The sequence below is a fragment of the Leptopilina boulardi genome, unplaced genomic scaffold (assembly GCF_019393585.1).
Source record: "Leptopilina boulardi isolate dan_hultmark-lab unplaced genomic scaffold, ZJU_Lbou_2.1 LbouV2_244, whole genome shotgun sequence".
Taxonomy (NCBI): Eukaryota; Metazoa; Arthropoda; class Insecta; order Hymenoptera; family Figitidae; genus Leptopilina; species Leptopilina boulardi.
Window position 1 is genome coordinate 287,795 of NW_026137801.1, and position 25,609 is coordinate 313,403.

General features: G+C 28.0%; 3 protein-coding genes across 3 annotated transcripts; 2 read left to right on the forward strand and 1 right to left on the reverse strand.

Annotated features, from left to right (window-relative positions):
* The first annotated feature begins 760 nt into the window (after positions 1 to 760).
* LOC127280421 (UDP-glucosyltransferase 2-like) lies at positions 761 to 11,936 on the forward strand. The gene is made up of 5 exons (XM_051303385.1): positions 761 to 1,292; positions 7,636 to 8,058; positions 8,171 to 8,402; positions 10,455 to 10,680; positions 10,970 to 11,936. The coding sequence occupies exons 1-5, from the start codon at positions 873 to 875 to the stop codon at positions 11,253 to 11,255; spliced, it is 1,587 nt and encodes a 528-aa protein (XP_051159342.1). The 5' UTR covers positions 761 to 872; the 3' UTR covers positions 11,256 to 11,936.
* A 343-nt stretch (positions 11,937 to 12,279) lies between these two features.
* LOC127280422 (UDP-glucosyltransferase 2-like) lies at positions 12,280 to 14,725 on the forward strand. The gene is made up of 5 exons (XM_051303386.1): positions 12,280 to 12,763; positions 12,938 to 13,360; positions 13,466 to 13,697; positions 13,789 to 14,014; positions 14,183 to 14,725. Exons 1-5 carry the CDS (start codon positions 12,344 to 12,346, stop codon positions 14,466 to 14,468), a joined length of 1,587 nt encoding a protein of 528 aa, XP_051159343.1. The 5' UTR covers positions 12,280 to 12,343; the 3' UTR covers positions 14,469 to 14,725.
* Positions 14,726 to 21,929: 7,204 nt separating this feature from the next.
* On the reverse strand, positions 21,930 to 24,454 carry LOC127280404 (putative nuclease HARBI1). Its single transcript, XM_051303363.1, has 3 exons — positions 24,445 to 24,454; positions 23,525 to 23,789; positions 21,930 to 22,740 (listed from the first exon to the last, which is right to left on the reverse strand). The coding sequence occupies exons 1-3, from the start codon at positions 24,452 to 24,454 to the stop codon at positions 21,930 to 21,932; spliced, it is 1,086 nt and encodes a 361-aa protein (XP_051159320.1).
* Between the last annotated feature and the right edge of the window lie 1,155 nt (positions 24,455 to 25,609).

The window sequence follows — 25,609 nt, forward strand, 5'->3', positions numbered from 1 at the left end:
TACTAATTCAGATATAGAGAGTAGAAAACTACTAATTCAGATTTAGAGAGCACTATAAGAAAGTAGTATTTTATTAATTTTAATTTGTATAAGTTTTATGTTTTGTTAATGTTAATAATAAAAAAAAATCTGATTGACATTGTGACATAGTAGTAATAATTTTAATGAATTATTACATTATCATATTATTATAATTATTTAGTATTACATATTAATATATATATATATAAAATTAAATATAATTTTAATAAAATTTGTAATATGTCTTTTATTAAAATGAACTTTTTAATTTATTTTTCTTGATAAAATAACATTATTTCTTTATAATATTCGAAAAGACAATCAAAACTTCAAACTTAAAGGTCCTAAACTCCTAATCCTAATGAAAATTTTGTTCAGGGTATGCCCAAACTTTTCGACAACAGCGCTCTTACAGATGTGGTGAGCTGTTCATTTTCATTTTTGGGCAGTCACGCTACAAAATTTAGGAATGCAGCGCACAAAAACCTATAGTGGCGCTGCAGTCTCACACGTAGTTCTGACGCGGTACAAAAGGTCTCTCAGTGTAGGAAAGCGAAATATGAATGTATGATAAGTTCATTTTATTTGAATGATACAACATTTGATGAAAAATGCAACGTAGCATGATAAATCGAATTTTCAATTACATATCACGTTGGGAAAACTTTTTTTGTTTGCTACATATTAAATAAGATTTGAAGAATCGTTACTTAATTACCCCTGATAAGATAATAAATATGCATGCTGCATAAGAGTGCATTTAATGAGATTCGCAGTTTAGAATATCAATCAGTTTAGAAACAGCAAGAAGTTAGAATTGTTTTATTATTTGAACAAGTAAATAAGAAATAATGGTTTCGTTTACTAACTTCTATTTGTGCCTATTTTTAATATATTTCATTAATTCAAACAGTGATGCGTATAGAATACTTGTAATTTCTCCACTCAATTCAAAAAGTCATACTAACATGTTGGAAAGTGTCGCTAAAGCTTTAGCCTTAAAGGGTCATCAAGTTGATGCTATTTCACATTTCGAATTAAAAAAACCGCCAAAAAATTATACGACAATTATCAATTTGGACGGTTCATTAAAAAAAATGGTGAACACTTGGACAATGGAAATGGTAGAACAATTTCGAGATAATGATTTAGTACAAACAATAACTGAAGAGTTTGGAAATAATTTTTGTGAATTAATGGCACTGGAAAAAATGCAGAAATTTATTAAAAATCCACCAAATGATCCTCCCTACGATTTGGTCATTACAGAGGTTAGTTACATTTTTGGATCTTTTTGTCATAAAAGTAATTTTATATGCTTGTAATTTCTAACTTTCTACATTCTTTCTATAATATATTATGAATTTTTTAAGCATAGAAAAAATTTGCTGTTTTAGGAAATTTTTTGTTGACACAGCAAATAATGTTATTTCTAAAATGCACTCTTTTTAAAATTGAGTTAACAATTCAGCTAAATAATTTGGTAATTTTGTTCAGTAAATAATAAATTTTTAAAGATAAATGATACCTATAGGTGAAAAAGTTTTAAATATGTATAAGTACTTCTGTATTATAGTCTGACAAAAAATATTTCAAATATTTTAGATTTTGGTTTTTCAGAATACAAATTAAATTTGTAATGTTAATTAAATTTTTTTTTTCATAATTTCTTTTTTTAAATTATAAATTGTACAAAATTGTTGAAAAAGATTATGAAAATACTGTACCACATAACTTAAAGATGTATTTTTCAAAATAGTTAAATTCAAACTGTAAATGAAATTTATTAAATAATAAGTTGAAAAATTTAAAAATAATTAATTTTAATTTATTAAATTCTGGAATTTTAAGATCTTAAATTTAAAATTTCAAATAAATTGTAATAGTTTAAAAATAATATTTAAATTGTAATTTTATATTATTTGACTATAAATTTTTAGGGTTTCGTGGCCCATGGCCGAAAGCCTTATAGTTTCACTTTGGCGTCCGTCTGTCCGTAGTATATTTTGGGGCACCACAGCTCCCAAAATCAAATTTTAGGGCACAGATCCCAAATTAAAATTTTGGGGCACCACAGATCCCAAATTAAAATTTTGGGGCCCCACAGATCCCAAATTCAAATTTTGGGGCACCATAGCTCCCAAATTCAAATTTTGGGGCCCCACAGATCCCAAATTCGAATTTTGGGCAAACATAGCTTCCAAATTCGAATTTTGGGGCACCATAGCTCCCAAATTCGAATTTTGGGGCACCACAGATCCCAAATTCAAATTTTGGGGCACCATAGCTCCCAAATTCAAATTTTGGGGCCCCACAGATCCCAAATTCAAATTTTGGGGCACCATAGCTCCCAAATTCAAATTTTGGGGCCCCACAGATCCTAAATCTCCATTTACTGAATGGACATTTTCCCGAATGGACATTACATGTCCCATTAGTTAACATGCCCCTATAATTGACATGTCCCATTAGTTAACATGGCCCTATAATTGACATGTCCCAGTAGTTCACCTATCTCAGTAATTGACATGTCCCAATAGTTGACATGTCCCAATAGTTGACATGTCCATATAGTTGACATGTCCCTATAGTTGATATGTCCCTATAGTTGACATGTCTTAATAGTGGACATTATCGAATGGACATTTTACCTAATGTTTTTGTTTGTGAATCAAAAAAGATAAATGATAGAAGAAAGACCTCCACTCCACAGCCACTCTTTTTTTTCTTGACATGTCTTAGTTGACATGTCTTAATAGTGGACATTATCGAATGGACATTTTACCTAATGTTTTTGTTTGTGAATCAAAAAAGATAAATGATAGAAGAAAGTCCTCCACTCCACAGCCACTCTTTCTTTTTTCTTTCATTTACCTTTTTTTTCAATTTTGATTTTTGACAATTTTTGATTTTCTTTGATTGCCATTTTTTAAAAAGTTTGCCATAAATTTTTTTTTATAATAAAAATTTTGCTAAATAAATAAAATTTAATAGTACATAAAATTTATAAAATAAATTTTATTATTTATTTTTAATTTATTTATTTTTGATTTATTTTATTTTTAATTAAAATTTAAAGCGCCACGAAACCCTAGATGTAGGCGCAATTGCGCCTAGTTCTTTTCCTATTTTTGATATTATATATCAATTCTAGACAAATTTAATTTATAAAAAAAACCGTACACGCATTAATTTAATTTGGTAGAATATCAAGAAAATAATAAACACACATTTTACAGTATAAATTAAAAATCATATATACTTTTAACCGTGTAGAAATTTTCCCAAAGTTGCCCAATCTGGACCCAACTGGGCTTCCTAAAATTGGAATATCCCATTCAAATCCCACTCTTAAGTTGATATTTCTCAATCAGAACCCACATTAAATTAAAATAATATTAATTTTATTTAAATAATAAATTAAAATTAGTATATTGAACATATAGGTACTAATAATAAAAATTGATTATACTTTACTGTTTTCTTCACAATCGATGAATTAACGTAGGAAATTAATATTCTGATTTAAATTTACTTTAATTTTTTAATTTTACAGTTGTGTGGTTATTTTACATATAATAAATAATATGCTGGACAAATAAACAAAAAGATTGCAACTGTAAACAGTGCATAAATCTTTTTTTTCTGGTATGTACTTGGGCAAAGTTTGAGTCAATTCATATTGTCCCTAACTGGGATTTACTAAAGTGTTGCAAAAGTAAACTTTAATTGAATTTCCTGTGACAAATACAAACAAATTAAGTAACCCTAGAAACTTATATTTTATGAAACTAGATGTTCATTTCCTGACCATTTAGCTTCCTCATCATGATACATTTATAATAGAGCTGTGCAAAAGATCGAATTTTGTATGGGCTCGGATCGAATATTCGATTCGAGCCCATGTTAATTCTTATGGAGCGGTTCGAATTTTAAAAACTTGCACAACTCTAACTTATACATATTCAAGATTAAAAGAAGGATTACAACTAAAATAGCGATCAATTTTATAATTATTGGTAAAATGTAAACCTTATATACATCAATCGATTCGTTTTTATGCCAGGAATACAATATTGACAAAAATTAATAAAAAATTTTATATAAGAAAAAATCGGACAAGTGCGAGTTATACTCGCATTAAAACCGAGGGTTCCGTACCCTTAAACTTAAAATTTAAAGGGGGTTAAAGTGTGAAGGCAGGTGGAAAAATTCCAATTTTGCTTAATTTTTCGTGTAATGTGAGCTTGAAAACACATAGATAGACACATAGTCACATAGATCGAAAATTATCAGTTTTTCCTTGAAAACGCTATGATTATCAACTCCAATCATGCTCACTATATTTTTCTTGCAATCTACACGTAAAAATACGTAAAAACGTATAAATTTGAAGCCCTATAGATAAAATTTTCTTCGATTTTAGGATTCCGTTCACGCAGTGAACAGAAACGGAACCCTTATAGTTTCACTCATGTCCGTCCACAAAATCCTGCCCCCTCCTAAAATCTAGCCATTTTAACCGATTGGGCTCAAATTTGATATACATACGAATTTTTGCGAGTAGAATTAAGGAAAATTATAGCGAACCCGATTAGAATTGAATTTAATATAGTTATAGTAGAAAAACTCGAAATTTCGTGAAAAAGTCTGTGCCCCCCCCTAAAATCTAGCCATTTTAACCGATTTGGCTCAAATTTGGTATACATATGTGAAATTTCGTGAAAAAGTGTGTGTCTCCCCCTAAAATCTAGCCATTTTAACCGATTGGGCTCAAATTTGGTATACATACGTATTTTTACGAGTAGATTTAAGGTAAATTATAGCGAACCTGATTTCATATGTAGATTTCACGAAAAAATAAATCTAATCCCTTTGAAATTGAATTAGAATTAAAAAATTAATATTATTATATTATATTAAAATTATATATCTTATATTAAAATATATTATTTTAAAATATTATATTTAAATATTTTTTTAATAATCGTGAACGGAACCATTAACTTTTACAATTTTGGAGCTAGGATGTTCAAATTTGGTATACATACGTAATTTTTCAAGGAGTTTAAAGGAAAATTATAGAGAACTCGATTGGAATTGAATTAAATATTGTTATATTTCAAAAACTCGAATTTTCGGAATAAACGTGTCCTTCCGCGCTTTAACGTTTACAATTTTGGACCTAAGAAGCTGCAACTTGGTACACATATTTAATTTCATGTGGAAATTTCACATAAAATATAGCCAACCCCTTTAAAATATTATATTTAAATATTTAAATTTAAATAATCGTAAACGAAACCCTAGGTAAGCGAGTGTAACTCGTAGTTCACGAATTTTTTTTCAAAAAATCCATGATTTTTTCTAAAAATATGAGTTTTCCTTAAAAATAATATGATCATCAAATCCAATCGGTCTCGCTATATTTTTCCTGTAATCTACACGTAAACGTGTAGTACGTATGTGTACTAAATGGCAGTTCTTCATATACGAAAATGTAGAAGTTGAGGGGGGGCAGGGTCATTTTTTGCAATTTTTTCGAAAAAGACCGATTTCTTTCCTTTCTAGCTCGTAGCCATCAAATCCAATCGGTCTTGCTATATTTTTCCTGTAATATACACGTGAAAATACGTATGTGTACTAAATTGCAGTTAAGGGGGGGGGGCACAAAGCTGGGACGGACGCAAGAGTATTTTCATAAGCGTTCCGTCGGTACACCGAAGGTGTACGGAACCCTAAAAAGTAATTTCAAAAAACTATTATTTTCAAAAATTCAAATAAATTATTTAATCTATAGATTTCAGTAAAATATGAACTTTATATAGGTTAATCGATTCGTTTTAATGCAAGAAACAAGTTTTTTTTACCAAACAAAATTAAATTTACACAGAAAAAAATATAAAAAAAAATTTTTTTAAATAAAAAAAATAATGTGAATATATTTGGAAATCCTTGTGTCAGATTTTAGGTATTAATGATTACAATAAGCATACAAAATTTCACGTGAAACCGTTAAAACGTTTCTGAGATAATTTGTACACAATATTTTGTGACATACACACACATACATCTGGACATTAGCTCAAAACTTCATATATATTTATATATATATATTAATTCTAGATAAAAATGAGTCCATATAACCCAATTTTAAAACATCGAAAATCATTATGAATGCAAAGCTTCCTCATGAGGAAGCAAAAAACAAATAAATTCCAAAAAATTAGTTAAAAGTTTAATAATTTTTAAGTACCTTACTGAAAATCCCCATGTAGGATCCTATATAGGATCCAATAAAATTTCCCAGAGAAAAAACTATTTAAAATCCTTGAATTTTAAAGGAATTTTTATAGGATCCCATATAAATTCGTATAGAAAAGTGAAACAGGATACTTATCTTGATACGAATAATTGAGACTTAAGGAGGTTAAACCCATTATTATCATAACCTCAAACTAAAAAGTAGTTTTTATCAGAACTAAAAATATATTAAAATTTATGACACCTAAATTCGACAGATCCAATTGTACAATTTTGGAAAAAAATTATTTTGAGTTAAAATTTGTTGTTAAATAATAATTAATAAACATGTTGTATTTTTTATTAAAAGTTAGTGAACAATTGTAATTTTTATGCAATTCTTACAAACTATAGCTCATTTTGCTTTTTGAAAGATTTTCTACAATACAATTTGTTGAATTTTACTAAAAATATTTTGTTCCAAAGTTAATAAACAAATAAAATTTTTTAAAAATATTTTTTAAACAAACAATTATTTAACAAAAACACAAAATCAGAATTGTAGAGAATCTTTCAAAAAGAAAAATGAGCCATTGTTTATAAAAATTGGATAAAAGTTAGAATTCTTCACTAACTTTTAAGAAAAAATACAAAATGTTGTTTAATTATTATTTAACAACAAATTTTAACTCAAAATAATTTTTTTATAAAATTATACAATTGGATCTTTCGAACTTGGGTGTAATAAATTTTAAATATATTTTTAGTTCTGTTAAAAACTGCATTTTAGTTTGAGGTTATGTTAATGGGTTGCACGTTCTTAAGTTTAAGAAAATAATTTTCAAAATATTAAAAGTGAAAAAAATGCCAAAAATTATGTTGATTATTTATTCAATTATTATTATTATTTTGATTCTTCGTTTTATCCAAGATGAGTCTCGTCTCGGTCTTGTCTCAAAAAATCGAGATGATACGAGATCGAGACCAGTCTTGGTCTTGTGGGCAGCACTAATCCAATTATCTTCGGCTTTTATAATAAATAGTGTAAGTGATTCGTATGTTAAACCCTTTCCCGTTTGTTGTTTACTGATAAATTCCACCGATTGTATTTCGGGTACTTAGCTTATAATCGCGTTATAAACAGCATCGTCTTTTTCGCCATCGGAATTTTCAGTAGGGTAATTTTTGTAGATATCTATTCCATCATTCTTGTTAGCCAGATACTTTAAAATTTTCTTTTCTACATTACTTTGTAGGAAAAATAAATTTTGCTCCTTTCCCAATTGATTTTAATTTATAAATATAAGTTAATGGAGATTATTATTTAGTAACACAAATATTTTTTGATATCAGAATTAAATATTCTTTCAGGCTTTAGGAGCAAATTGCTTTTTTGGATTTGGACACGTCCTGAAAGTTCCAGTGGTAATGGTTTCAGCTGTGCCAGAACTTGTATGGTTTGATGAAATACTAGGAAACCCCATGTCCAACGCTTACACAGTTAACTTCGAGACAAAGTATTTTCGAATTGTAACATTTTGGGATCGAGTGAAAAATCATTTTTGGGCTCATTATAGTAATTACAGATTTTTTAAGTACACACAAGATAATCAAACCGTGGCCATGAGAAAATATTTAAGTCAGGATGTACCAAATATTAGAGAACTTGAAAAGAAAACAACTCTGCTTCTAGTTAATGCCTATCAAAGTTTCTTTGGTATAAGACCTTTAACTCCCAGTGTGGTCCAAATTGCTGGCATACAAATTGAACTCAGTGAAACAGAAATGACAAAGGTATGAGGAATTTTGATGTATAAGTTTCATATTTTTTATTCATATATTTAAGTCTAAACTATCCGTAGCCTGAAATTTATTTAATCTATTTATTATATTTTCTGAAAAACAGGAGCTGAAAATTTGGATGGATGAAAGTTCTCACGGAGTTGTGTTTTTCACTCTAGGATCTATGGTTATTATTGAAGATTTACCAAAAGAAATTTTATTAGGAATCTATGCAGCTTTTGAAAAATTATCGCCCATTCGAGTTCTAATAAAAATTGTAAATAAAGGAAAACTTCCTTCAGGTTTGCCGAAAAATGTGCTGACAATGTCTTGGATTCCACAAATTCCAGTTTTAAGTAAGATAACACCGAATAATCATTTCACATAATTTCTAAATTTTCTAATTATTATTTTTCCGAATTTTAATTTTAACGAATTATTAATATTAGAATTATTTCTTTTGCGAATTACCATTTAACATAATTTTAATTTCCCCTAATATTTATTTATAATAATCTCTATTTTCTCGAATCGTTATATGGGCAAATCCACAGAACCGGCCGATTTCATGTTACTCACATATTTTTCTATTTTAGAAGTATTATATTAATTATTTTCATACTTCAACCATTTTGTAATATCTCTGAGAACCTATTGAAATAAGAAAATTGAATAAATGTGAACCTTCTAGTCTTTTATAAAAAATAAAATCGAATTAAGTAACTTCAAAAATGAAATTTACGGTGTTACTCCAGGTATAAATTTTAATTCTTATAGGTATAACTTGTTCGGCATAGATCCGAACAATTCCAAACTGTGGTGAATTATAGTTTACTTATTGAAGAATGTTTTGAAAGTAATAAAAAATATGTGCTCTTAAATAAAAAGAAATGATAGTCGTTGAAAGTAGCGTTACTCATTATTTTATAATAATGAAATGTCTATACATTTTTGTAAATATCTTTTGCGGCGATTATTCGATTTGAATTTTTCAAATTGGAGCTTATTGCTTGTGAACAGACGAACAAATGTATGTATCATAGAATAGAGTGCAATCAGAATTAAAGAAAATATTTCAATAATTATCACTCTATGTTTAAGCGTGAACCATTTTCAACTTAGCCTTTTTTCAGTAGCACAACTACAGGATAAAATATGATGAGTTGAAAACATGTGTGATTATATAAAGACATTATTATAATTCTTGTATGCAAACGCCAAATTATATTTTCAATTTATAACGTCTAAAAATTAAAAATAAAAAAAAATTTATCGAAATTTAACTAGTTAATCGTGAAAAATGAATTATCCTTTCATTTGTTTTATTTTCAAAGTTATATCAAAATCGATGTCAATAATGTCAGTTTGTTGGTTAAAATAGTTAATATCAAAATTAGTAAGTAAACAATTTAATTTACAGAAATAAAAAATTAAATGCTAATAAATAAAATATATAATAAAATATGATAAAATATAAATAATTTATTTTTGATAATTAAAAAATTAATTATTTGTATTTTATCATATTTTATTATTCAAAATGTTTTGCACATATTTCAAATAATATATAAAAAAAACAAAGAAATGCCATTTATAATTATAATTTCCAGAAGAAAAATAATATTTTCGTTTTTGGCTTTTAACTCAAACGGCATTAAAATAAAATGAATCACGCAAGAAGATAATTGTTCTTGAATATATTTTAAAGAAAGTAAACCATAAATAAAAGGTGTGCTTGCTATTTGGAAAATTTTCATCTTGATAAGTAAAAATCGGCCGGTTCTGTGGATTTGCCCATATGCCATAATCAGAATTTTAAAGAAACTCTATTTGTCCTAACATATTTATTATACAAAATGATAATTCGAAGAAAAAAAATTATAAAAAATGGTCATTATGTAAAATCAAAAATAGTGTAAACAGGTTTTTGGAAAAATAAAAATTATGAAAAATACTAATTCTCTACAATAATAATTATGAGAAATGATTATACGGTAAATTGAAAATTATAAAAAATGTTCTTTCGAAGTTAAAAAATTCTGTCAAATAATAATTCGAAAGTATTTTTATCATATAATCTGACGATTCGAATTCAAAAAATTATAGTCAATTCCTTTCAGATAAAACGATTTTCGAGAAAATAAAAATTCGAAAAAACAAATTTGGGGTTTAATCATGCGCCTCACTTTAAGGCGCTATATTCAAATCCATTTTTCGAATTGGCCTATCACTTTTTGGTGAAAGTCTTTAAATTCAGTGTATAAAAATATATGTGTCTCGTTCCTAAATCCAAATACTTTCATTTTCTTGTAAGACTGTGTAATTTATATTAATTGAATTACTTAAATTTTAATTATTTTTTCTTAAAAAATTGCGAAAATTAATAAAGCTTTGGATTTTTTCCTCAGAACACAAAAATACGAAAGTATTTATAACTCATGGAGGATTAAATAGTGTACAAGAAGGCCTTTATTTTGCCGTGCCAATGATTGGTTTACCATTATTTGGTGATCAACCATTAAACATCCGGCTACTTGCTGATAAAAATGTTGTTTACGAAATGGATTACAAAGATATTACCGAAAAATCTTTGAATAATGCTCTACATGCAGTTCTCTATGATCCCAAGTATCGGTACGATATTTTATATAAATTTTAAAAAGTTTTAAATCATGCACTTAGATTAAATTATTATTTAAGTAAAATTTTAATATACCTTAAATATACATTTGGATATCATTAAAAAAAAGAACTCCTGTTCCAAATACGTATACGATTTTGTATTGGAACCTATGTGGAATTTTCATTATGGAACTGAAGAGGACTGAGTCAATTCTTAAAGATGTAGAAACGAAAGATATTTTTGAAAAAACTTTTCATAGAATGTGATGTAAAATTCTAATCTTGCAATTAATTATTTCAGGGAAGCTACTAGACGAGAATCTCAATTATTTCGAGATCGACCTATGAGTGCAACGGACACGGCAGTATTTTGGATCGAGTACGTTATAAGAAACGGTGCAAATTCATTACGATCACCAGCAATGGACATGCCTTGGTGGAAAGCAGAACTTGTCGATGTCTACGTATTTTTCTTTATTTCCATTATTTTAATAAGCTACAGCGCTTACTTTGTTTTCCGGAAAATTTTATGTCTATTTTGCAATATTTTTAATCCCAGTTCTAAGAATCATAGGAAAAATGATTAAAATTTATCTATACTGTTTGAAACGATATTTACTTAAGCTATTTTAAGAAATTGTAATTAAACAACATCAATTATATCATTTTATTTAATTAACATAAAAATCTTCATGTCATAATAAAATTTATTTATAATACTTCTTGAGACTTATATGAGTAAGGTGAGTCTTAAAATTTTTGTCTATAAAAGATATCGAAAAGTGGTTAATCAAAAGTTCGACTCTTTGTCAATAATTTTTTTATTCGAGCACAGAAGTTCCTGATTAATTGTTCGGATGTGCGTTTGTATTTCCGTTTTTGTGAACACGATAACTTGAAAACGTTTCAACAAATTTTAATAAAATAATAAACATAAATAATGATTAAAATTAAACAAATTATCGGTTAGATAAATATTCTGTAATATAAAAATTTGTTAAATAGAAATTCTGTCAGATAAAAATTGTAAGAAATGACAAATTGTCTAAAGGAAAATTTTCTGCAATAAAATTTTACCTGATAAAAATTCACTTTAATATGTTAAATGAGAATTCGAACAAATAAAAAATCAGTGAAGTGAATTTTTAATTATTTAACAATTTTGTAATAATAGAAAAAATTGGTTTAATGGAAATTCTGTCAAAAAATAATTCGAACAAATATAAATTAGGCTATATGAATATTCTTTCTAATGAAATTTTATAAAATAAAAATTATAACAAATTAATATAGTCAAAGTTCATTAACTATTTCTACCTTGAAAACTAGTAAGAAATTAACAATTAGGTACATATTTTTTTACTAAAAAAGCGATATATAAATATAAGATAATTTCATTTTATATTTAAATGAGAAAACTTTTGAAGAATAACGCAATTTAGCATGATAAATCGAATTTTAAATTAAATATCTTATTAGAAAAAATTGATTTTTGTTCACTACATATTAAATAAGATTTAAAGAATCACAATTTAATTACCTTTGATAAGATAATGAATACATATGCGACATATAAGTGCATTTATTAAGATTCGTGGTTTAGAATATCAATCAGTTTAAAAATAGCAAGAGATTGGAGTTGTTTTTCGTGATTAATACAAATATATATAAAAGAATGGTTTCGTTTAATAATTTATATTACTATATATTTTCAATATATATCATTAGTTTAAACAGTGACGCGTACAGAATACTTGTGATTGCTCCACTAAATTCAAGAAGTCATACTAATATGTTGGAAAGTGTCGCTAAAGCTTTAGCATTGAAGGGACATCAAATTGACGTTATTTCACATTTCGAAATGAAAAATCCCCCAAAAAATTATACTACAATTATCAATTTGGACGGTTCATTGAAAAAAATGGTGAATACTTGGACAATGGAAATGGTAGAACATTTTCGATATGTTGATTTAATTCCGACAATAATTGAAGAGTTTGGAAACAATTTTTGTGATTTAATGGGGCTAGAGAAAATGCAGAGGTTTATCAAAAATCCACCAAATGATCCCCCATACAATTTGGTCATTGTAGAGGTTTGCAAATTAATAATTTTAATTTTTATATTTAAAGAAATAATTTTAATAAAATTTGAATATCTAATTTAATTATAAATATTAATTTAACGTAATTTCATGTAAATGAAATTTATGAAGACTATCTAAACTTAAAAATTATTTTTTGATATCAGTATTAAATATATTTTTCAGGCTTTGGGAGCAAATTGTTTTTTTGGATTTGGACACGTTTTGAATGTTCCAGTTGTCGTGGTGTCAGCTTTGACAGAATTTTTATGGTTTGATGAAATACTTGGAAACCCAATGTCGAATGCTTATGCAGTTAACATTAGGACAAAGGATTTTCGAATTGTAACATTTTGGGATCGAGTAAAAAATCATTTTTGGGCTCATTTTAATAATTACCGATTTTTCAAATATACAGAAGAAAATCAGACCATTGCTATGAGAAAATATTTGAGTCCGAATGTACCAAATATCAGAGAAATTGAAAAGAAAACCGCTCTGCTTCTAGTCAATGCCTATCAGAGTTTCTTTGGTATAAGACCTTTAACTCCCGCAGTCGTTCAAATTTCTGGCATTCAAATTGAACTCAGTGAAACAAAATTGACAAAGGTTTAAGGAAATTTAATGTATAAGTTACATATTTTTTAATCTTATTTTCAAGTCTGAATTATCCGTAACCTTAATTTTTTAATCTGTAATTTTCTGTAAATACAGGAGCTAAAAATTTGGATGGATGAAAGTTCTCACGGAGTTGTGTTTTTCACTCTAGGATCTATGGTTATTATCGAAGATTTACCAAAAGAAATTTTACTAGGAATCTATGCAGCTTTTGAAAAATTATCGCCCATTCGAGTTCTAATGAAAATTGTAAATAAAGAAAAACTTCCTCCATGTTTGCCGAAAAATGTGTTGACAATGTCTTGGATTCCGCAAATTCCAGTTTTACGTAAGATGAAATTTTTAAAATATATTTTTTTAGAGAAAGATTGAATAATTAAAAATTGCATGTTAATGAAGTTTCACATTTTTTCCTTTAGAACACAAAAATACAAAAGTATTTATGACTCATGGAGGATTAAATAGTGTGCAAGAAGGTCTTTATTTTGCTGTGCCAATGATTGGTTTTCCACTATTTGGAGATCAGCCACTAAACATCCGGCTGCTAGCTGACAAGAATGTAGCTTATGAAATGAATTACAAATATATTACCGAAAAATCTTTAAGTAATGCTTTGTATGCAGTTCTTTATGATCCCAAGTATCGGTAAGATATTTCAATTTGAAATTTTTAAAATTTACAATATACATATAACTAGTTTTAATTATTAAAATTTTATTTTATTTTTCTTTAATGACTTAATATTTTAAGATAAGAAAATTATTTAAAAATGTAAAATAGATACCTAATATATAAAAATTGTTACTTTTTCAGAGAAGCTACTAGACGAGAATCTCACTTATTTCGAGATCGACCTATGAGTGCAACGGACACGGCAGTATTTTGGATCGAGTACGTTATAAGGAACGGCGCAAATTCATTACGATCACCAGCAATGGACATGCCTTGGTGGAAAGCAGAACTTGTCGATGTCTACGTATTTTTCTTTATTTCTATTATTTTAATAAGCTTCAGTGTTTATTTTGTTTTAAGAAACACTTCCAGTCTAATTTGCAGTATTTTAAATCACAGTTTTACAAATCATAGGAAAAAGGATTAAAATTTATCTATACTGTTTGAAACGATTGTTATTAATTATAATTATTTTCCTCTACATATAACAATATGAAAACGACACAATGTGTACAAGAACTTGTTTCCATTTCGAATGTTGAACATGTATAAAAATAGGAAAAGAACTAGGCGCAATTGCGCCTACATCTAGGGTTTCGTGGCGCTTTACATTTTAATTAAAAAAAAATAAATCAAAAATAAATAATTTAAAAATAAATAATGAAATTTATTTTATAAATTTTATGTACTATTAAATTTTATTTATTTGGCAAAATTTTTATTATAAATTAATTATAAATTATAAAATATTAATTTCCATAAATTAATTCTCCCCCAGACAGTAAATTCGAAGAAAATCAAAAATTGGCAAAATCAAAATTCAAAAAGGTAAATGAAAGAAAAAAGAAAGAGTGGCTGTGGAGTGGAGGTCTTTCTTCTATCATTTATCTTTTTTGATTCGCTAACAAAAACATTAGGTAAAATGTCCATTCGATAATGTCCACTATTAAGACATGTCAACTATAGGGACATGTCAACTATAGGGACATGTCAACTATTGGGACATGTCAATTACTGAGACAGGTCAACTACTGGGACATGTCAATTATAGGGGCATGTTAACTAATGGGACATGTAATGTCCATTCGGGAAAATGTCCATTCAGTAAATGGAGATTTGGGATCTGTGGGGCCCCAAAATTTGAATTTGGGAGCTATGGTGCCCCAAAATTTGAATTTGGGATCTGTGGTGCCCCAAAATTCGAATTTGGAAGCTATGTTTGCCCAAAATTCGAATTTGGGATCTGTGGGGCCCCAAAATTTGAATTTGGGATCTGTGGTGCCCCAAAATTTGAATTTGGGATCTGTGGTGCCCCAAAATTTTAATTTGGGATCTGTGCCCTAAAATTTGATTTTGGGAGCTGTGGTGCCCCAAAATATACTACGGACAGACGGACGCCAAAGTGAAACTATAAGGCTTTCGGCCATGGGCCACGAAACCCTAAAAATGTTATGAACTTGTACAAAAACATGTTCATTTTCTTGAACAAGTTTTTTAAGTCGGGTATTTACGATTTCCTTAACTTTTTAAATATTTTATTATTTAATTATAAAAAATAGATGAACCCAGATGAAAAAATTCTATAGAATTTTATTAGAATGATTATATTGAATTTCTACACGAATTCTAGTATCTTTTTTATTAACGGGCATGTCCCGTTAACTCAATAAATGAAGTAAAATGAAACTTTTAATAAACTATGTATGTAATATGTCTACTTTAAAATTTATCTTTATTTTAATTTCGCATCTTATTATTTTTACATAATTTCTTTAATAATTATTAAAGAAATTATTACAAATTTATTGTAATATTTTATTTATTTACAAATAAATTATACTTACATTACAAAATGGTTTTTATTAAAAGCGGGTTTCTTGTTTTCAAAAAATAATAATAAACTATTTATTAAATTTTAAAGGCAAGTTAGGTTTAAAATTTTAAATATTAACTTCTTAAAGTCAAGATGCTGTTTCAAAAAAAACACTGATCAACAATAATGTCATTCTTGTAAATAAAAATTATTTTACCAAAAAATTTCGTTTGAAAAATTGTTTAAAAACTAAAAAGTCTTGGAATATCTCTCATAGCCCATATTAATCTTCAAGAAAAAAGAAATTGTTTAATTAATCCATAGCATTCAACATCCTTTTTATTCAAGAATTAAGATTTACTAGAATTCTTGTAGAAATTCTGCAGAATCATTCTAGTGAAATTCTATAGAACTTTTTCATCTGGTAACTGTACTCTTTCGTAAATAATAGAATTCCCTATTTTGAGTTAATTTTAAAAGAGTTATTTCATTTAATTCCTTCATTAAGGAGAGAGACCGGTAAAATTTCAACTCATCGAAATTAATGTTGTTAAGAGGTGTCAATTTTTTTTCTAGCATTATTTAAGATCTAAAATTATTGTGAATTATAAAAATTAAACAGTAATTTTTTTGACCATTTTAGAAATTTTATTTTTTGAAAATATTAAAATTTTTAAAAATGCATACGATTCAATGTTCAGAATCATAAAAACAGACTACAAAAAAATTGCCGATAAAAAATAATAAAAATTGTGGAAGAAGTTGAATTTTCAGGCTTCAAAATTTTCGAGTTTTATTTAAAAAATTATTAATGAATTAATTGTTTTCAATTTCCCATAGTATATTACCGTTTTAAATACTCAATATTGTCAGTAAGACTAATAATTAACAAATAGCTCTCAGACCTGGAGTGAAAAGAGCTAAAATATACGATCAAATTATAATGGAGTGAAGAAGTCAAGAGCTGCCAATTTGGACAATCTTGTTATTGGCGATTCAAACAGCTACACTAGCGCCACAGTTGAACTAATTTAGGCGTGACTCGCTCTAAAGCAGTCTCTGTTTTGACAGTTTATTTCAAATTATTTAATTATTCTGATATTTTTATTGCGTTTGTAAAATTATTTTTAAGCGTTAAATGAAAAAAAATAATTTAAAACACATGGAGTGCTACAGAGCGAGTCACACCTAAATTAGTTCAACTGTGGCGCTAGTGTAGCTGTTTGAATCGCCAATATCTCACTAAAATATGACGCAAGATGTCGTTAAATATAAGAAAATTGTCGACATCATCAGATATATTTTCTTGGTAAAAAAGATCTACTCTCAACTGTGTAATTAAACTAAAAAATTTTTAAAGTGTTCTGTCAAAGCTAGGTAGAATAAAGTCTTGGAAAATTAATGTAATAAATAAGAGAATAGTCGAATTTGCTTAAATTCTAATTGAAGTCAAAAATATTATTTTGTTTGTTTCTTTTGCCATTTTTAATAAATTTGTTAAAACAATTCCTCCTAAGTGTATAATTTGAGTGATAAAAAAAGATGTATCCCCCGTATCCACTTCTTAGCCGGTAATAATTTGTTAATGAATCTTTTCTGTTATAAATATGTTTCTGTGTTTTATTTAATACTAAGATGGAAAATTCGTTCAAAAAAAAATTTTTTACGACTTTTTTTTGTTTTAAAAATTAGTTTACTATTTGTAGAATATGATCCTACATTACTAATCTATAATTTGATGTATGAATGTCTATAGTAAGCATATGTTTAGCACTTCAGATGCTAACAAATGCAGTTAACTATGAGCTCGAGATCCCTCTATTCTTTAGGTTTCTTGTCAATATAATTTTATTAATTGTCATTAGAAAGCACCATAAGCATTGATAGTAAATCTTTGTTTTAGTGCAACAGTTATTTTCGAATACATAACGTCTTCATAGCAATAGGTAAAACACTACTTTAATATAACGAAAACTTTGTACGTGTTTTTTCGCGCGCCGTGCAATGTAACTCAGCCAATTTTTAACCGATTTTAATCAAACTTACCACAAATCTTCTTTATCTTACTGGCTATTGCATAACGAGCTCCTTTTTTAAAAAGAAATTTTTAACAACTGTTTTTGAACATTGTTTATAAGAAAAAAAGTGATTTTTTTTCAAAATAGTTTCAAATTTTCAAAAAAAAATTTTAGTTTTCTCTTCGTCATGCAAAGCGTATTTTAACGCACGGCGCAAAATTAAAGATGCAACTTCAAACGCCTGTAAAGCCGCCATTTTGTAATATTTTTTAAGAAAAAAGATTTTTTTATAAAGCTTAGGGGCCATTCATTAATTACGTAAGGACGATTTTGGCTAATTTTGACCCCCCCTACCCCCATGTAAGGATACATAAGATTTTTCGGACCCCCCCTCCCCCTTCTTACGTAAGTTTTTAACAATATTAATGTAATTAAAAAATTAATTACATCAATACAAATGGAAAATACTTGGCAAAATCTTACGTAAGATTAGCTTCTACCCCCCACCCCCCCACGTAAGAGCATGTAGAGATTTTATAAACCCCCCCTCCCCCTAAGGACCCTTACGTAATTAATGAATGGCCCCTTATATTGTGTACTTTAATGTATGCCTTACTTTAATTCAATAAACTTTATCAGTTTCTTAAAAAAAAGTGCCTGAAAAAACGTGCATTTACACGAGTTTCCCCCCTTAAAGAGCCAGGCGCTCTAACCTTATATTTGTTCACCTGACAGTTACAATCAAATATATAATGGGTGTTTTCGGCAAATCCTGCGATTTACTGCTAGCAGTACTCAGTGGTGATCAAATTATTTTTTCGTAAATTTGTGATCGAAATTGCAGTCTAGTTCACAGGTTTGCAATTTATTTGTTTGCTCATGCGCAATTAGACTTGTTTATACCACGCTTTCCGTTTGTCGGTTTTCGTTTGCTGCATGCATTAACTGTGATAATTAAATAATTAAAACTAAGAAAAGCAAGAAAAATGAGTGATCCAAATAATGAAGTGTTATGTGTAACAGCCTTCGTGGATCCCGAAACAGGTGGGCTGGTTGTTCGGAAAGAAGATCAGTTTTTACTTTGCGAAGTTTTAAGAGCCGATGGTAAGTATAAATAATTGTACTATTAATTGTATATATATTCTTTTTTATTTTTCGTCACCTATTGTTAAAATATTCCTTATTTCATTAATTTTTTTAATTTTTCACCTTGTTTACATTTTTAAATTTTGATCTGTATCAAAATTTTAATCAATTTAGGGGCTGTATGCTATAAGGGGATACGCGCCATTTACTTAGCATGGCGCATATCTCCTTATAGCATCCAGCCCCTCGTGAAAATTTAATTCTTCCACTTATTGTAATCCATAAAAAAATCTTCAATTTACTATAAATTCAATGTAATTTCAATCAAGTAAGAAATTAAATTTTTCAAAACTCCAAATATTTATAATTAATTTAATTTCTATGTATTCTAAATTCAATTATTTCGAAGTCAAATCAATGAAAAATTTATTAATTCAAAAATTTAATCAATTAGAAGTTGAACTATTTGAAATTTTATTCGATAAGATTCTGATGTTCATATTTTTTATTTAAGGAATAGAGTCAATGCACTACATGTCGCCTGCTTCAGTCGTAGAAATTCACGATGTCACCGAGTCTCAAGCATCTGCTTCAGGAGAAAATGATCAGAACTTTGAAGACGACTATTGTGCGGACAATTTTCAAGACGACAATGAACAAAATTTCGAAAAGTACTATGGGGATGATGTCGTCCAACCAGAACCTGGAGTTAAAATAAAACCTAGTGTAAAAACAAAAAATCAATTAACAGAAACACATGAAGAAGACGATGATGATGACGAGGATGATGATGAAAAAGAGGAGGAAGCAGAAAACAAAAATCGAAGTACGTTTAATTCATTGATTCATTCAATCATATTGATTATTTTAGTTAATTTAAATATTCATAGTTTATTAAAATTATTCATATTTATTTTTTATAATTTTTTTTATTTATTCTTTTATTTTATTCATTTATTTTTTTTGTCATTCATTTTATTTTTTTATTATTATTTTTATTTTATTTATTTTACTATTATTTATTTTATCATTTATTCATATTTAAAAATAAAAAATGTTTTTCTTATTTTTTTAGAAAAAGCAATTATTGTTTGGACAATTAAGATGACAAAAGCCTTAATTGTGACATACGCCGATGTGGAAAAAAATTCGTCTTTAAAAGGTGCAAAATTGTGGAAAAGAGTTAGCAGTCTGCTAAATGATCTAGGTCACAATGTACCTCAAGAGAAATGTAAGTCCAAGTGGGATGCTTTGTGCAGAAGGTATAAAAAAACATTGGAAAATATTAAAAAAAACAGGATCAAGTCCCGACAACAGCTTTAAACACTTCAATGAGATGAATTCAATTTTATATCGACGACCTACCATCAACCCACCAGCGATGGCATCGAGTATTAGAGGCTATCAAAAAAGAATTTCTTCGACAATGATTGAAGGTGATACGGAGGAAAATTTTTTAAAGAAACGCAAAGTAGTTAAGAAAAATTTGACTCAATTGGAACTTTTAGAAAAAATGAATGACACTGCGGCAAAAAAATTTTCAGCAAAAATGGAAAAAATTGATAAAATGACAGATGCTGTGAACAGTTTGGCAGGGGCTATCAAGCAAAGAAAAAATTAAAATCTTGATGCCGTTTATTGAAATGACTACCCGTATTATGATATGAAAGTCTCTAAATTTTTGCTTACGTTTAATAATTTAAGAATGTGTTTTTTTTCGATTTCTTAGATTTTCAGAACTTTGTGATTTTTGAAAATTTTATTGAAAAGACTACCAGTATTGCATGAAAGTCTCTAAATTTTCGCTTATGTTTAATAATTTAAGAATGTGTGTTTCTTTAATTTCTTAGTTTTTCAGAACTTTGTGATATCTGAAAGTTTTATTGAAAAGACTACCAGTATTGTGATATGAAAGTCTCTTAATTTTCGCGTATGTTTAATAATTTAAGAAAATGTGTTTTTTTTAATTTCTTAGTTTTTCAGAAATTTGTGATATCTGAAAGTTTTATTGAAAAGACTACCAGTATTATGATATGAAAGTCTCTTAATTTTCGCGTAGGTTTAATAATTTAAGAAAATGTGTTTTTTTTAATTTCTTAGTTTTCCAGAACTTTGTGATATCTGAAAGTTTTATTAAAAAGACTACCGGTATTATGATATGAAAGTCTCTCAATTTTCGCTTATGTTTAATAATTAAAATTTTTTTTTTTATTTTCTCAGTTTTTCAAAATTATTTATCGTTTTGTGATTTCTGGAAATTTTAATTATAAGTCAATGTAGAATCTTCGCAATTACGTTTGAAGATATGTACAAATATGTATACATATGTAAGTACCAGAGAAAAGTTATATTTAACCTTGTTATTATCTGTTAATTACTGTGTAAGTACGCATGTACAAAATATGTGCCAAAAAGAAAGAATTAAGTTTATTTTTGTAAAACTCACTGCCAATTAATAGGTAATAAAACTGCGTGTATACATATCGATTAAAAGAAAGTTACGTTTATTATAAAATTTTATACGATAATTGTCATATGCAATAATTACATTTGTAATTAAAAAAATAAATGAAATGTCGTAATGTGGAAAGTCTCGTGTCAATCGGCGGCAAAATTGCTCTGTCAAAAAGTGCCACACTTCCCCACGTTTTCCCATCGGGACACCTAGACACATTTTTTTTCATATAATCATTAATATGCTTCTTAATCATTTTCTTTTAGTCAAATTGAAATCGTTAATTTTTTAATTTGTCATTATTTTGCTGTTTTCGATTAATTAAATCGTGAATTTTTTTTTTAAAAACCTTTCAGGGAAATCAAAACTAAATTAAATGTATAAGAATATTTTAACAATCGGAAAGATTTTTAATTAGAAAAATAATACAAAAGCATCTTTTAATAATCATTAAATTTTCTTTTTTTTGTACTTACAATTAGAAATGTCGAATTTTCCATGATTATCATGATGTTGTTATTGCCTTCTGCGATGAAACAACTCCTCCGCAATAATTCGGCGCTTAATTACAGCGTTAAACTGTTCATTGCCTGGCTCTTCTGGTTCATCATTTACGTTTCCGTCAGCCTGGTTTTCGGCATCGACCTCATCTAAATCGTCATTGAGGGAAATGCATATATTATGCAATATACAACATGCCAGAATTATTAATGATGCATATTCGATGTTTTGCACATACAAACATTTCAAACGTCTAAAGCGATTCTTCGAAAGCGCAAACGACCTTTCGATCATTTGTCGCGTTCGAGAGTGAATTATGTTGAAATGTCTCTCTTGCTCCGTCAAGTGACCGTTGTCCTTGTATGGAGGCAACAAGTTGAATTGAACGGGATAATATATTTTATCGCCAAGAAGGTGCGTTTGATCAGGGAAATAACGTTCGTAGTTTTGGTCTATTTCTTCTCTGATCGGACTTAGCTGATACACTCTTGTACCATTGACGCTACCCGGGCAAGTTGAGTAAATGTCAATGAAACGCATTTGTGAATCGCATATTCCCTGAACGTTGATCGAGTGGAACCCGTATCTGTTTATGTAGCTGTCCGGAAATTCGTGAGGCGCGTTGATTCTAACATGGGAGCCATCAATTAGTCCAATGACTCCCGGAAAACCGGCAATTGCCTCAAAGTCTCGTGCAATTGTAGGAATCTCCTCAGCAGTTGGCCATGCAATAAAATTAGGTGCACGTGCAGAAAGTGCTCTGGCGACCTCCATGACACATTCCCAACCAGTAGATTTTGAAATGCCGAATCTGTCACATATAGACCTAGAAAAAAATTCAAATAAAAATCCGACTATATATGAAATTAAATGCCGAATGCATTAATTATAAATATATAGAACTTCAAATTTTTAATCGGCAGAATAAATATTTTTGAAATTGTATTTATTTCAAAGTATTTAGTCGTTTATTAAACACTGTAAAAGGTAAATTTTACAGTACAAACAATTAGATTTTCATAGAAAAAGTGGAAACCATTGTAAAATATTTTTAATTAATTGAATCAAAAAAATATTACAACTCTGAAACGTTTTCGATTCTCACTCTCTAAATATGAATTAGTTAAAAATCATAGCTAAGATTATTTATTTTATTTAATTTATATTTAAAAAAAATTTTTCTTCGAACTGACTTGAAAAACTTGATTATTTTGAAAACACGATAAAGTTCTTATTAAAATCATTTATAAAATTAAAAAGAAAGGAATAATATAGTTTCTTAACAGTTTGCAGAGATAATTAAATAAAAATTTGATCGATAAATACAAAAACAATTTCCAGAAAGGAACCGAGAATTTCAATTCAAATTCGAAGAGATATGCATTTTTAATATGAATAATAATTAATTTGATTAAAATCATGATTTTAATGACCTGATTTAAACAATGATTTAAATCATGATTTAAATCAAGTGGATTTAAATCATTGCAGCCCTGATTGAATCTAAAGGGAACTTAAGAGGATAATATTAAAAAATTGCTAGTTGATTAATTATAGTTGGATTCAAGATTTGCATAGTTCTAATTTTACATATGCCTATAGCAACATACCGGTATACATCCTGATTACCGAAATACCAAAGAGCGACGGATAATTTTTTCCTTGCAGAGATATTCGAATAAGGCCTTTCCAAATCTTCTTCAATTATTGCAATCTCTTCGAAAAAATTTTCTGTCTTTGGAATTACTTCCCTTACGCCAGCTAATAAGCGTCGTAAAATTTCTTGTTCTTCTTCCTCGTCCTCATCATCGATGAGCATGTTGACAGCGGCAATAGTCGCAATCGCAGCTGCTGCTTCTTCTTCCCCTAGAGGAACTATTACATAAAAATGATAATAAATAATAATCAAATATGATGCAGTCAAAATGTTTTAAGTAAAATAAAACATTAGATTTACTTAAAAAATTCTATGTTAAGAATGATGTAACGGATAGTAAACTAAATTTTTTAATGTTAATTGCAATCCACAAATGTTCAAAACATTTATAAAAAATGTATATAATTAAAATATTTTTTCAATCTTGTACATTAAATTTTTGCACCAATAAAAATACCTAATTTCATCCAATTAGATAATTTTCTATCCATTTTTCAGGTATTATTTAGAATCTAAATTTAATGCAAAGTATTAAAATTTCAAAAAATTGTTTTTGGTCATGCTAGAAATTTTATGTTTGAAAACATTAGAAGCAAAAGCAAATAAAAAATTTAGCAAAAAAAATGATAAAAATTGTGAAAAAAATTGAATTTTTGAAAAAAAGCAATTGAAACATTTTTTAAATTGCACTTCTTGGAAAAAATAAAAAAATTTTAAAACACACTCGCTTAATTGTTTAGAGTAATTACAAAAGCGTCTCTTTAAAAAATCTAGCAATGAAAAGTAATAAACCTTCTCAGAGAAGTTTAAAAATACGTTACAGATTTCATGTGAAAATAACCTTAAAATAAATACATAATATTAAATACATACCTGCTGCCATTTTTGTTATATTATTTTTATTTTTACTGCTTTTTTGCAACTTAACCGAACCAAGAAGCTACTGCGAGACAGTCTAGAGATTTTTCACTAACAAAGTTTTGGGGAAATTTTGGGGAAAACGTGAAAATTAGGTTATGTTTTTACAAAATTTACAGCACATTTCACATTTTATCACAATTTGCAATTTTGGCACCAATTGCATGGATGGATATTAAAATATAGCCAATTGCGTTAAACGACAAAAAAAATATCACTTTTAGCATTTGAGCACCACTGAGTACTGCTAGCAGTAAATCGCAGGATTTGCCGAAAACACCCAATGTACATTTTCTTATAGTGTTTTGAATTTCAAATTTTAGCGCGCTTGATACCGCATTTTCATTATAAAATCCGCATTTTGAAGCTAGCGACACCGCATTCTAGAAATGGAAGTCTTGCAACACTGTACTAATCTTACATTGCATTATAGTATAGTCACACAGACAATCTACCATGTATTATATGACTCGAAAAAATGACTAATCTTATATACATATTTGACCATTTAAAATATATCTATAACATTCCTTCTGTAACCAGGGTACCTCCACGTGGTGACGATAGACAACGGACTTATATCCAGTCTTCCTGATGAAGAATGTATGGACATACTTGTATATTTCAAGAACAGTTCTGGCAAAATGCCTGGGTTAAATACTATTAAATACGATTATAAAAACCCCAAGTACCAAATTTCAGTCGAACCTAATAAATTTATATTTCTCATCAGCCATATTAGATCCGCCATTTTGAATTTTTTAAAACTGACGCCAGAGTCCAAATCAGCGACCCAAAAAACATAATCATTAATTTTCTTATTACTTTAGCATATAGCAACAATCAAGTGTCAACAAAAATTCTTAATGTTATTTTAACTTTAACATTTAAACTTTAAATTAAAAAATATAATTTTTTTAAAGATTCTAAAGATATTCAGATTCAAATGGCGAGAGTAACCAATCATTTAAATTGGTTATAACAGGAAAAACATTTTCCTCTGACTCAGTTTCAGGTACTTCAGGCACATCTACTTCTACGTCGTTTTCCTCAATCCATTCTATCACGGGTTCTGGAATGTCCACAGGATCTGTCACTAGATTCGATTATCGCTCAATTC